The sequence below is a fragment of the Gymnogyps californianus genome, chromosome 2, assembly GCF_018139145.2.
Source record: "Gymnogyps californianus isolate 813 chromosome 2, ASM1813914v2, whole genome shotgun sequence".
Lineage (NCBI taxonomy): Eukaryota > Metazoa > Chordata > Aves > Accipitriformes > Cathartidae > Gymnogyps > Gymnogyps californianus.
In genome coordinates this window covers 134907815-134922730 of record NC_059472.1, presented here as the reverse complement: position 1 = coordinate 134922730, position 14916 = coordinate 134907815, and the positions used below count along the sequence as shown (strand labels likewise).

General features: G+C 44.3%; 1 protein-coding gene across 1 annotated transcript in view; it reads left to right on the top strand.

Annotated features, from left to right (window-relative positions):
* The first annotated feature begins 13726 nt into the window (after positions 1-13726).
* The window catches only part of AHR (aryl hydrocarbon receptor), a 66037-nt gene continuing 64847 nt past the window's right edge, over positions 13727-14916 (top strand). Inside the window, exon 1 of the mRNA XM_050890844.1 lies at positions 13727-14055. Coding sequence (XP_050746801.1) covers positions 14000-14055 — 56 coding nt within the window. The 5' untranslated portion in view covers positions 13727-13999. The remainder of the gene's footprint in view (positions 14056-14916) is intronic.

The window sequence follows — 14916 nt, the reverse complement described above, 5'->3', positions numbered from 1 at the left end:
TGGAGATAAAGAAGTGTTCATTTTTATAGCAAGTCTGAATTATTGCTGTTTCAGTTCAACACATATCAATCATTTTTCTGATTCTCTCCCACTTTTTTTTTCCCCTCTAGAAAAAAAATGAGTCTACATTATAAGAACAGGTCTCAACTTACACACTACACCTGTAATTTTCCATTATGTTTACAAGTCAGTATTATTGATATCTTCTTCTAATTTCAGCCTCTGTATTTGTTTACTAACATAATAAGAGTCACAGTAGGTAAAACTGCATGTAAGCATTGCCGTAAGAACTATTAAAAAAGAAAAGTATTTATTTTAATTGCATCTAATATAACTTCCCATTTATTTAATTTAGACACCTTAAGCATTCATTCTTGAAGAATACAGTTTAATTTCAGTAAGAAAGCAATTAAAGAGGATATTTCTACTCCTGGATTTTTTGCTTGTTTTGCTCTTGTTGCTTGTTTTCCCCATGCCTTCAAAACAGCCAAAGTTGTGTGTGGTTTTATGAATGTGTCTTTGTGCAGTGTACAGCTGCAGAAGAAACAAAACACATTTTGATGAAGGGTGATGGAGGTACTTTCAATGACTAATGTGTTTAGCTTTGTATTGTTGCCTGCCTGTTCAACAGCTAAGAGTTACATAAAAGAAAGCAATAAAGGAAGAGTTAAAAAAGTGAGAAAGAAAGGTAAAATAATGGTACTGGTACAACCTCCCCACACCTCTTCAAAGCTACAGAGAAAAGTGTTTGCACATTGGGTATATTGGGATAAGAGTGCTTGGGAGGAATACAACATAGATAAGTCAATAATCCTCGGATCAGGGGAAACCAAAGATCTCGAGAATCCTTCAAATAGGAGGAAGCTTGAAAAGAAAGGAGAAACTATAAAAAATGTGCCATTGATATCTGTTCAAAACAACAAGGCGATTTTTTGTCGATTTTCTTTTCAGTGGTAGGATTTGCTCACAAAGAGGATTTATTTATTTATTATTTTTCCTCAAGGCTTTTTACCTTGCAAAAAGTAATATAAATTACTCTGTTTCTAAAGCCCTCTGTCAGTGCAAACATGCCGTGACAAGTTCCCCCAAGGAAAGTCCTGTAGGGTCCAAATCCCAGCTGAAATTCCTGAGTGAGCCATGCTGAATGTTTGAGACTGTTACCTGATTGCCGGTCGGAGTGACTGGATTGCAGATTACCGACTTGAAAGGTACAAAAGCCTGAGGATCTGTACATCTGGCAGTACAGGTGGCTGCTCACCAAACCAAAGAGCGCCACTGGGTTTTTTTTCTGAATCCTATCACTCCTTAGAAAAGTATGATGAAATTGCAAAAGTACTCATCATTAGTGAGCTTCTGTTAACTTCATATTTCGTAATATCTCTTCCTGGATTAGACTACCAAGCTGGAGTGGTTTGTAATTGATCCTGCAGTTCAGCTACCCTGATGCACAGCACACACCGACTTTCCTTCCTATTGGTGTTTCTTCTTCCAGTGTAACCTGGAGTATAGGAAATAAGGGGAGAGGAAGAGAGAAAATGATATTCAATTGCAGCTCACCTCATCCCACCATAGGATGCAGCCAACACCTGCACCCAGGCTCGGGGACTAACAGCACCTGCATTTTGGATGAACCAGTAATTTCAACAGAAGCCCTTGCAAAGCAGCACGCTGCTCAGAGTTGATGAGGAGAGCCAATTCTTCTCTTAAATTGGAGTGATTTCTGGGAATAAAATAGGCTGGATATTAGATAATCCACATGGCAGCCATAGTTTTCTAGAAATTAATATGCTTTTTCTTCCCATATCACCATTGCAATGGTTTCAGTTACAACAGAAGACAGGAATAGTGTCACCAGCTTGCTGTCCTGGTTATTTTCTTGAACAACAAGCTTGAAAAGGACTGATTTGTTTCGATCTGTGTGCCTCTGTGCATCTGTTAAGCTAAATAGATTGAAGGGATTGGGAAATACTACCAGACTAAACACTGTGATTTCTGTGTTTTTTATAGATGGAAATGACCTAGCTACTCAAAAACAATGTTTTATTTCATAAAGAAGACACAAGTGAGTTAGAATACGGAGTACTGTTCAAAGCTTATTCTGTAAATTATGTCATTCTTACCAAGTATTTCTGAAAACATGTAGTATCTATCTCTGCTGTTTGGATACATGCAAATATATTATCAGTGTGAAAGAGGCTCAATTAAAGGAGCACAATATATCAAATATTACCAATATTGGCTGTTCTTACACCATGTGAATACTAAGAAACTCCATTAAATGCCTAGTGTTAGTAATAGTAATTCAACAGCAAAAAGGATGTCATATTCTTTCCTTTCCCTCCCCTGCAACACATTGTGGCTTAAACCAGAATAATTTGTTCATTTGTAGAAAATTCTGCTCTAAGTCTGCATATAGATTGATGTTAGAAATTATTGTTTTTCTGACTGTATGTTAGGCATATATAAATCTTTGTAGTATAGTTTGATGCATATATATGTATATATCTCATGCAGCTTGCACTGCTTATGGACTGCAGTTGTAATAAACTTGGAGAGGATCACAGTAGGTTGTTCTAGCCACCACAAGCCTAAGCTATCTACAGCATCATCATCAAGTTTAATTTCATTAATCATGTCTGTGTGAAATTATGTTATGGTAGCAACTATTCAGCTGCTTATGGGTAGACTGTACATAGATGCTGAAGGAACAAACTCAGCAAAGTCAGAGCATCAGTAACCATAGCAGGAATAGAATGGCACAAACATACCTGAAATTCTTGTACTTAACGTTATTTTCATCTAATAAAAACAGTTCAGGCGACCCACATCCATGATTTTAAGGTAACCATATTTCCAACTGTCAGGAACTGTAATATTTTAGGCCAAAAATCCTAAACTGGCAGTTTTCTTTATTCTGCCCTGCCTACAATAGAAAAATTTGAGATGAAGGGCAAAAAAACCCACTGAGCTGTGTTTCTTCCATCTGTGTAGCTACAAAGGGAAGGAAAACAAGGGGAAAACACACACAAGGTAACTACCATGTTCTGCCTTGATCAAGATAACTGCCTCATTGTGTCCATTATAAATGTTGTCATGACTTTAGTTCAAACTTAGGCCTTAAACAATGGAGACCACAAAATATGTATTTGCTACATATTGAGAATGTTATGGGAATGCCCTAAATATTTTATACAAGGGTAGCAATACATCTTGAACAAATATTATCTAGCCATAACATTCTGGAACATGGACTGCTGAAACAATTGTGGCTGGGGAGAGGTTCCTACAGGAAGACTAATATCCCAAAGTAAATTTGTTTTCAGGTCTCCTTTTAGAAAGGCTTTCTTTTTTCCATTTACTGCAGAAGGACTGTGTGGTGGGGGAGGTGAAGGTTTCCCTGTGTATGCCCTTCCCTGAGGGCTTCACTGAGGAAGAATCATTGTAAATTCACAAGATGCTCTGTGGAGCCAAAAGGCCAGCAGAAGACTCTACGGGAATAAGCTGAAGATTATTCCCATATCTTTCCCTTTCTTTGTCCATTTTTTGGACTGGCTGATTCTAGAACATGGGCGTAAAAGGCAACATCTACCTAGGAAATTAAGTAGAGCCTAGATGTTGGCAATGACCCAGATACTGCAGCTCAGACATACATACACTGTTAAATTTGTAGAATACCTTTTATGGCTCTCTGCCACTGTAACTACTGCCATAAAATGAAAGGTCTTTTTAATGTAACAACATATTGATCACTAGATCCTACAGTGACTTTCCTAAATGAGCTATTAGAAAATAATAACTTCCATGGTTCTGTGAGGTACTAGAGGAACTTTGTGATTTTCCCTTTTGTCTCTTTTTTTCAGATTTTTTTTAATGTCTTCTTTTTGATCACAAGTCTCTCCCTAGCCATTGCCAGTTTTCTCTTCAATAACCACCTCTTTGAACTATTGGCTTATTGTTATTTGTGGGTTTCCTTGTCTGCTGTTCTTATTCTCTTTCCTTTTAATCAGTTTTATCTTCCTGTTCGATTCTGGTTGCGTTTCTAGGAATGTACTGTATGAATCTCACTTTTAGAGAGTAGGACTTTAAAAGGTCTATGACTGATAAAATGCCACAAGACTTTTTGTTATTAAATGTCTCAGGATTGTATAGAGATGCTTAATTACTTTTAACAGAAAACGAATGCATAATTGCACCGAGAACAACATGGTGTTCTCTTATTACTTAGCATGCACAAGACTATTTGCCAGATTTTCTGATCTAATGGAATTAGGGAACTGGATGAAACATAGACTCAATTCACTGCATATTATCATAACTATTTATATTTTTAGTAAGGATAGTAGGAACATTTACTAGAAAACAGAAAAAAGAAAATGTAACTGAGTTGTTGCATTTCATTCAATAAGATAACTTCAGTAACTGAAGTAACCTTCAGCTGTAACTCCTGATTCTTTTAGGGTCAAGGTAGCCACAAGATGAGAAACTATTTCTTCCATCTTTGGAAACACGCTTAAAATAAATCACACTGGTCTTGGGCCATTATGCAGACCACAGGCCACCTTATGCCAAGCCTGAAGGTCAGCTGAAAGGTTCAGATAGACCAACTTGCAGCTGTTTGTTTCTTTCTCAACATAGATGAGACCACCTCACCCAATTTCTGTGCTTATTGCTTGGTCTTTTTTCAAATCCTACTCTACTTCAAAATACTGTCATATGTTCCTTGAAAGGATTATCAGCTACTTTTGAAGGACCATCTATCATGCTGCCCATTATGAGAGAAACCTCAAACTTAATTTTGTAACCTGAAAGAGCCCAGATCCAAACTTACCAAGTGTGGAGTCAGGGAATTCTTATAAGAGAAATTCTGGATGAAAAATTCATGCTTGTTGGAGTCTTGCTGCCTCTAGGGTATCTGTTTTAGTGAGCCTTCCTTACGAAAGAAGTTGCGAACTGGCTCCAGATATATGCCCACAGAAATAAACCAGTAATATTTTATACCTCTGAAATGAGCAACTTTTAATCTCTGGCAGATAGACTAGATAGCAGCTCCATTGACTATTTAGAGGAAATTATAAGCTTCTAAAGCTTTGTGGTATCTTGGTGATGCAATCTATTGTAGCTATAGGGACGCAGTAAGAATACCCGTGTGAAACACTGAAGAAACAGTTCTGAACGCTATTGTGCTGAGATTGCTGGAATTGCTAAGAGCACTGATGGTCATAAAAACTGGCACTGTGCAGCTTTTGAAGATGTTTTTATCTACTGTTTTCTAGAAGATTAAAGACATACACTAAAAATAAGCACTTCTTTTTAAAAGATACTTTATTACAAAGAATGCCTATGATAGCTTTTTTCCCACTTCAATATTTTATCTGTCAAGGACATTACAAAGTTACATATATAATATAGAATACAAATTATAAATAAGGCAACTTCCTTCAGAAGAAACAGAAAAGCAGCTTTTTTCACTGGACAGATAGTTTTCTAATTCATTATCTTCAATGAAATTAATGTAAACAGAAAAATATTTAAAGAACATTCTGAACCGCGAAAGAACATTCTAGATGTTGGTCTGTTTTTTTGTACATCTATAATATACAAACATTTAAGAGACAGCTTCTGCATAGCTGAGATGATTGTTAAAACTTTACTTTTTAGACAGCACCTGGGGCTCTACATTGAAGCTGATGCTACATAGCTAGTTGTGAAAATTAACAGGTAAGTCACTATAATTGAGGAGCTAAACATTTATCTTGCATGCAGGGCACATTGATTAGAAAGTTTTCAGAAGACTCATTACCAGCAAGCGTTAAATACTACAAGTTACTCTGTGGGCCAGATTGAATTCAGAGAACTGGAGATAATGGGACTATAAAGATGATATGTAGCTAGCAACAGTTGTGGCTTGCTTAGGGATACACGTAAACAGACTGGTTAGGACACTTAACAGGGTAACTGTGGAAAAAGAAGAAAGGATAAAGCAAACAATGTATCAAAGGGTTTGTGGGCAGTTTTCAGTGTATGCATGTTCTCCTGTAATGCTGAGAAGAAACAACACGCCGTGACTACTATTTGTAGAATAAAAGTGTTCAAGTGTTTCCCATAGCGAACATACCTGCTCCTGTTACCCTTTTCTCCAGTGTTATTGTTTGCTCTATGTAATGTAGTAGCTCTCTGGATTCATGCTGGCTTTAATTCTCCAGAGACAACTGTTTCCCTGCTTTCCTGCCCTGACAGACTCGCTGTCCTCTCTCTTCTCTTCACTTCCTCAGGTGTCTCAGTCACAGCTGAAATCAAAGAAAATTTATTGTTGGAGTGACAGAAAGTTACAGTCATTCTGGATGGGAGAAGAAGTTACAGGTCGTCCTGGTTTTGGCTGGACAGAGTCTAAATTACACAGATCTAAATGACAAAACCTACAAAAATTACAATTGCTCATTGAGAGACAGTCTCTAAGAGTAAGCGCTGGACAGGTTACCCAGGGAGGCTCTAGTCTTCTTGTGACAGGAGGCTGTAAACGATGGGTAGGGCAATTAGCCATCAGGCATGACACAGGTACAGCTCACTATGCTTTCGAGAACTATGGTCTCAATGAACGACTGCATTTTGTATCATGTTAATGAAAATAGTTTTAATGGAACTAACACATACCACATTTTTTTCTCAAGCAGGCTATTTCCTGAGTAGGTATTAAAATCACTGTGTTTGGGCTTTCTTGTTTGTTTGTTTGTTCTTGTTTATTATTAATTACACATTATGTTCATGGAAATCTCTCTGTGCAATTATACAGATTTCATATTGGTTTTAGCCTTGGCCTTTGGCATTCAGACATCTGTGTATCTATTTGCTATTTTTTCATATTCTTCTCTATGTATACCTACTAGATTTGATAGGAAGTCCCATTAAAAAGAGAGAGAATACAATTGCCATTAATACAATACCTGTAGCTTGTCTTAGTCACGGAAAGGTTTTATGAGGCTAAATTAAAATTCATGACAACTAGGTATATTTATTAAAATTAGCTCAGGTTTGTTGGTACAGAAATTAAACTCTGGCATGGCAACTGCATTGTCACTTCTAATTTAGATAATTTTTTTTACTCGTTAGTCTTACTTTGTGTATACCCTTTCCTCTTAATGAGAGCAGAAAGAAAATTTGCAGCCTACTGAGTTAGCATCATAATTGTAAGCTCGTTTCAGGCCCTCTCAAACCACAGGTTTTGTTAATATTATAAGCCAATTTAGCAACAAAGCACTGTTAATAAATACAGTTCAGCGGTGTTTTTAAAGCAGAAGTAAAATCATCAGCTTTTTGTGTGTTTGTTCTGTGTATAACAGCACAGAAGGTCTTGGTGCAGCAAGATCATATGTTGGTGCAGCTGGATCATATGCTGCCCACATCTGCTGATTGTCATGGTGATTTACTGTTGTGACCAAAACTTTTGTGCTTCTGCATACTAATAATTGTAGGCTATTTGTAACATTTATGGCCAAAAGCATTGGAAATACACTCTAAGGTTATATCTGTACTAGTAAATTTAACGAGTGCCATGGAACTTCCTGGACATTAAAACTCAATCATCAGTAGTTTTAAATGATTAGAATTGTCTTTTACACAGTTTTGGCATGTTCCCACATCATTCCCAGGGGCAGTTCAGGGGTTAGCACAGGCCAGTGGCCATTTGCAGTTTGCATGCAGCCACCTTAGTTTGGAAACTAAGAAAATATAATAATATGGATCTGATTTGTTGTATGCCAGTGAGCCTCCGTGGCAGGGAAGGATCCTGGGAACAGAAGGTATTTGTTGATCCTGATAGTTTGACTGTCAGAAATATTGTACAATATATGCAGAAACACTATTTTTCTTTAAACGGGTTTGTAGTTGCAGACATAACTCTTTGTATATTCATGTAACAAACATAAACTTACCCCTTCAACAAGGAAGGAGGGGAGAAGGAAGGGGTGGCGGTCGGTCATACAAGTGTCTAACTGCTGGTGTCTTAGTTAAGAGGCTCTACCAGGTCCTCCCGACTTGCCCTTGGGAAGGAATGGCTTGTTACCACTGATTAGTTTATGGCTCTCAGTACTTGGTTGGGAGGGATTACATTGGATTAAAATAATGAGTGACTCTCTACTTTTCAGGACAAAAACATGAAGCTCGTTGGGAATGATAATGTAAGACTATTTTAGCTATATAATAAAATTTACTTTTAATGCTTGTGGGGGAAGAAGGTTGCTGAATGTTTTAGGCAGGCAAGGTTAATTTAAGTTGCTTCCTATATCTGTATAGCTCTTCAGAACTTTTTTTGTTTTAGATTTATAAAAGAGAGTTCTCTTGAACTGAGAGGCAGTTTCTGTATAAACTTGTTCCCTTCTGCTCATTGAGAGAAAACCTGAGAATACTAAGCAAGGTACTGATTTTTATACTTACTCTATAATGATATTGTTCCTTTATTCCTGTGCTTACAGGTGAAACATGCTTTTCATTTTACATATAATAGGATCTGACAGAATCATGATCCTGCCTCACAGATTATGCTTACTAATTTCTTAAATTTTCTCAAAGAGGAAAAATCTTGAACACTGTCTTTAAAAGTGTTTTTTGTCTACTCAGGATTTTTTCCTGGCCCCCATTGGAACAATTAAGACTACAGATTTCACTGGATTAGTGCAATTGAATGAATTTAAAATAATTAAAATACCATTAATAACAAAGACCTTTCAGCACTAACCATTATGTGAGGATCATGGTTTACTTGCCCAAATATTAATTATGTTTCATATTTTTCATCCTTTATATGGCTCCTCAACTTCTGGAAATGCTCCCCAAGTTAAATACTCAATAGAAAACCAAGTGTAATTTTAAACACTGGCATATCAGAAGCACCTGCAAGGGTAGTGAGGGTGGGGAGCCAGGTGTAGGGATGGGAGAAGAGAAAAAGAATGTGCTGGTTCTGTCCTATATTGACAAAAATGCAAATAGCAGTGGAAAAAAAAGTATCTTGTCAATCTAATTCTCATTAAAACTGTATACAGTTCAAAACTAGTGCCTGCAAATGAGGCTTCTGTAAGAAAAGTCATCATAAAGCAGTGTACTATTAGTCCCATTACCGAGTTTCTTTTTTCTAGATACAATTATTTCTGTTTAAGTTTTTAAAAGTGGGGCAGAATTTCCCTCAATATTCCTGGTTCCTCACAGTAAAATGTTTGTGTGACCTTCCCAGTCACTAAAGAATCAGTGTATAGGCTATTCACTGACTCTAATTCAACTTCCTTAGATGATTAGTTCCCTGAAATGAGTATGAAGAGAGTCATCTGAGTTACCATAGATATTCTTTCTTAGCAGAACAAAGGTGCATGGAAAACAACGCCTAAATCAGCGGTAGTTCTGTATATCCCCAAAATTTGAGCTGCATAAATCATAATGTTAAATCACAATCCTCTTTCCTCGTCTCCAGGGAGGCAGTAAAAAAATCACAGATAACCAAACCAGATTTCTTCTGTGTTATTTGCACTGGAAACAGCTAGAACAAGTCAGCACACAGAATTAAGCTGAGGGAAGTAAAATTTTGGCCATGGACAGAAAGAGTAGGATAAAGGCTAGAAATGAGTCAGAGATGACTCTAAGATAACAAGCAGTGTTTATAATTCTTATAAATTCCTCCCAAATGACAAGATTTTTGTTGGTCTCGTGGTGATCCTGTGAAACTCCAGCCCACTCAGGAATTTCTGTCTGTTTAATAAAAGTCCCCTCTTCCAAACAGCTCCCACCTCATGAAATGAGTGAGGGGCCAGGAGACAGAGCTGAGGAGGGGACTATGCAGGGCAGGAGAAGCAGAAATGGGGCAGAATGGATGCATGGAGCAAAAGAATACCACGCATTTTGGAGTCAGGGCAGCAGATGTGACTGCTGACAAGCGAGAGCTCTGGAAGCTTCAGAGGATGATAACCACAAAGCATACTGGATACAGAAGAATGAGTTCATTAACATGGCACCTCACACATGCCCAGGATAGGGAAAGGCACGGTTCACTAGATGCACAAACACATTTTTCTTAAAAATCTCATCATTGGATGGCATCATGATTCATTACTATAAAGGCAAAAATGCTGGATTTGAGCAATGAGGAGAAAAGTGATCGCTAACAGTTTGAGATAATTTCTTAAGGGAAGATGTGACCTTTAGTTTAGACCTAGTAAGCCACCTGGGTAGTAGCCTGGAGATAAGATGAGAAGAGACTAGCTAGAGCTGTACAATACACATGAAAGTGATCTGCATAGGAATTAAATCCTTTTAATTGTCCACGACATCAGCCACAGTCATCTTTTGCAAGACCAAACACGTTGTTAAACCTGACAAAATATTACTTTAAAAAAGTAATAATAAGAAAAGCCCAACAAAAAACTTATGCTGTAAAGAAGGCTCTAAGATTGCTGAATCATGGTTGTATAGTTTTTGCTTGTTTTACACTGAATATGAGGCAAGAACTCTACTGTACCCAAATTATCAAATAGACAAGAAAATACTGAGACAATGGATTAGGCAAAGAGACAGTAAGAGCATCAGGTGAGGACAGATTTGCAAAAGCTGCAGATAATGTGATACAGAAATTTTTAGGTAACCGTGTCTAAAAGGCCCCAGTGACCCATAAGCAAGTTCTCCATGCATTCTGTGATTCTCTGTGTGCTGAACATCTCTGAAATCTCATATTTGTTGTTAAATAGGTGGCTGACCCATAGGAGTGGATTTCGAACAGTGGGCAGTGGATTGCGAATGTACAGAAGATGTGGTTTCTGCCCAGCAGCATGAGCTTTCCTTACCCTCCAATTAGGGTAAGGAAATTAGGGAGTTGAAGAGTAACCACAGTAGCTCACTGGTGCCATGCAAGTTCCCATGGCCCCAGAAGGGAACTGGGAGATGAAGTCCATCATGGGAGGCTAAAGCCTACTTCTTTCTTCATGTAGCCCCCAGGAGATTTAGAGCTGGCGGATGAGACAGCATAAGTATGGGTGTCTCTGACAGTATCTAAGTAGCACAAAAGGTCAAGAAACAGTTGAGATCTTGAGGTCCAGTGAAGAATAAGAAGTTGCTGGAGACTTTGTTCAATCTCAGTGAGGAAGTAAAAGACAGACTGGAAGCAATTAAATTAAAAATTAGAAGAGGAGCCTTAAACAATGCCTGTAAGCTTTCAACACAAAGATAATGTAGCTGAAGAGAAGAATGAAAGCTGAGCAGCAATTTATGTTGTGTATGGAGTGATCACAGCACACTTGTGTGGACAGAGGAAGAAAGCAGTGAGCAGGGAGAGGTTAAGGGTGAAAAGAGTACTGAAAGGGACTGGGAAGTTTAGGCTGGAAGAAACCAAGTGCTTGGATAGATGGATGGGTTTGGAGTGAAGAAAATGCATTCATTTCCACTTTCAGCCCTAAAATCAAAAGAAGAAAGGGGCTGGAGAAGAGCAGGAAGGAAGTAAGACATGGTATACAGTATTGCCCACCTGTTTTTCCAGGATGGTGGTAAGATCTTGTGAAGAGAGAAGAGAGTGAAGCAGAAAGGGACTGAGGAGAGACAGAAGCCAGCGAACTGTTGATGTCCTCTGCAAAGGTGTTTGGCCAGGAATGTGGCAGGAATGTGGCTGCAAGGCACTGACCTCGTAAGGCGTACGGTTCTTCTACTATATTTTTTCAAAAATTTTGTTTGCTGAAGACATATTTTTCAAAACGTCATTTGATCAACTCCTGGCGTACCAACAAGCACACTAGCATCATTAAGGTTTAGTCAAATTAATTTTATCTGCATCTTGTGGCTTCAGCTTACTTTGCATCTGGGATAGCTTCCCAGGCAATTAAACCCGAGCAATTAAGCTGGTAAACAAGCGCGCGTTATGCTGCCTAATCCCAGATGAGAGCGCCCGCGGAGGAGGCCCGGGCGGCGGGACGCCCCGTCCCGCGGGAGGCAGCGGCAGCCGGCGCCGGAGCGCTGCCGCGGCCCCGGCCCCGGCCCCGGCCCCGGGGGAAGCCGCTGTGCTGCGGGGCGGGCGCTGCTCTCAGCCCGCCGGTTGGGCTTTGCACGGTAACACGGTCCCAGGTCTTTACCGTACGGTTAATACCTGGGCCACCCCTCATCGCCTCCGTCAGCAGAGCGGAGCAGAAACGCTTGCATAACCGGGGCTTCAGTAACCAGCGAGGGAAGGTGCGAGCTCCCAGCCGCCGGTGCAATGCTGACAGCCCGGCCGGCCCCTGCGGACGGGCAGACGGACACCAGCACCACGGACACTGCCCCAGCCTCCCGGCTGCCGGGCGCGGGCGGCTGCGGGGGGACCGAACCGCGGGACCGGGGCTGAGCCCGCAGCTGCGGTCGCTCTCCGGAGGCTGGGCTCGGCCGTCCCCCGCGGGACGCGGGTGCGTTTGAAGGGGAATGAGGGGAGCTCTTCCCGGCTCTCGTCTCAGCCGTGACCGCGTACAACTTGTGTTTACCCAGGGCGAGTCCCAGGCTCCCAAGTTTAGCGCTGAGAGAAAATTTATTGCGGTTATTCCGGGGGAAGAGCTCTGCTGCTGCTGCTGCGAAAGGAAACAGAGGAAGAAAATGGGCGAGAGAAGCGGCGGCGGGTCAGAAAGGCACCGGGGCTCTTCTTGGATGGTTTTATTTGTCAGCAGTTTGACAGCACCTCTGACTTTTTGCGATGCTGCTCCTTTCCTTTAAAATAAGTGTTTAGCTTAAAATGTCAGTGTAATAATTCAGAGATTTATCCCCTAATGAGATATGAACCACGTCCTCGTCCAGTAAGCCCCGTCGGTCCTCTCGGTGCTTAGCGAGTGGCAACCTTGCCCCCCAGTGACTTCCTCTCTTTCCCCAGGTGTTCTGCTGTCCTTGTCCTCGGGGGAGCCTGGTACCTTTCCACTTCTCCCCCCGCGGACACTCCTACCCAGGGCTCCCCCCCCCACGTTTTGGGCGGTCGCGTATTATTTCTGTTTTTTCTCTGCTAGGCGATCTGCGGCCGTGACGGTTTCAGCCCGGGGGAGGCGGGAAGCGGGGGAGGTGGCAGGCCTGGGGGTGGGGAGGGGTGACAGACACAGGCCTCACCGTGCCATGGAGGTGCTGTCATTTTTCTTTCAAAACTGAGCGCTGTGATTTCCCCCACCCCCGGTTATTTTTTGTTACTGGGGCGACACGGGCGCTTGGAGCTGACCGTCCTTCTCACTCGCCGCGGGAGCGCCCCGCACACCCCTCCCCGGCCACCACAGGCTTGGGGGTTTTCCCTCTCCGACCCCGTCCCCACCTCTGAGCCCTCCCGTCGCGGTCCCCCCGCGCCGCCGGGCCGGCGCCCCACCGCTGCCGCGCCGGCCCTCCCTCTCCTCGCGTGACCTTCCCAACATGGCGGCACGGCCGCCCCCTCCTCCCTCCGCCCCGCCGCGGCGAAGGGGCGGTGGCGGCTGTCAGCCGGGCGGGGCGGGCCCGGCCGGGGGAGCGCGGCGGCGGCGGCGGCGGCGGCCGGCGGCGGGAGGAGCGGGCGCGGGGCTGGGCTGGGCCGGGCGGGGCGGCGCGGCCCGGCCCGGCGCCGCGCACACTGACAGGCGCTCGGCCAGCAGACGGCGGCCGCGCCGGGGTGCAGAGGGAGCCGGCCGGGAGACGGCGTCGCTCGGCGGGGAGAGCGGCGCTGGAAAGCCCCGGCCGCCCCCACACCTGTGCCCTCCGGGGGCGGCGAGTGGGTGTAGCCGCCGCCGATCACCTGGGATCCCCGCCCCGTAGCGCCTCCGCCTCCCCTCCTCGCCCGGCCGGGGAAGGCGCCACCGCCGCTGCGAGCGAGCGCGCTCCGGGCGGCCGCGGGCAGCAGGGCCGGGGCCCGCGGGAGAAGCGAGGCGAGGGCTGCGGTCGCCGGTGAGGCTCGCTCCCTCCCTCCCTCCCTCCCTCCCTTCCGACAGCCGGGGCGAGGCGGGCAGGAGGGCGGCGGCCGCCGGCCGGTGGAGCCTGCGGCGCGGGGCGCTGGACCCGCGGCAGGATGAACCCCAATGTCACCTACGCCAGTCGGAAGCGGCGGAAACCTGTGCAGAAAATGTAAGCGGCCCCGCGGGGCGGGAGGGGAGAGAGGCAGGGAGGGAGAGACCGGCTTCCCGGCGGCTCGCCGTCCTGCCGCGCACAGCGCCGTGGAGGCCCGGCGGGGGCGGCCGGTGGCGCGGTGCGGTGCAGGGGCGCCCGGGAGAGGTGGTGCTTAGAGGTGCCGGCAGGATTTTTATTGTTTTTAGCTTTTTTTTTCTTAAAAAAAAAAAAAAGGGGGGGGGAGTGTCGGGACGCGGAGGGTTGAGGCGGTGGAAGGAGGGAGCGGTGCCGGCAGCGCGGCGCAGCCGGCTGACCTAGATTGGGAGGCATCTGAGGTGACGGCTCCCGAGCGGTGGCTGCGCTCACCCCACCGGAGCGTGTGCCGCGGGTGGGTGCCGTCCCGTCCCGGGCGGGCCCCCGCGCAATAGCTGCTGCGCGCCCGTCTGCGCGCAGGGCGCTCCCGCCGCCCCCGCCCCGCGCTGCGGCGCGCCCGGGCCGCTCCGCACCGCACCGCTCCGCACCGCTGCGCGGCTGCCGGCGCGCTCAGGTGTCTCTGCGGGGAGCGCGGGGTCGGAGCCGGGAAAGGCTCGGCCGATTCCCACCGTTTGGGGCTATTTTTAGCCTGTCTGGGAGGGCTGAACCAGCTTTAACCCTCCGGTATTACATTAGGTGTTTTTATTTGTTCGGCTCCAAACAAACCCAAGTGCTGCAGACCGGTCGGGGGGGGGGGGGGGGGGGGGGGGGGGGAAGAAGTCTGGCCGTATGGTGGTTTTTTGTTTATTTTATCTTTTTGAAACTCTGGGAACAGCTTAGTACCCAAGTAATTTCGTATTATGCACCTGCTGTAGGTTTGAGTCCTAGGCTTTGCATGCTCCACTA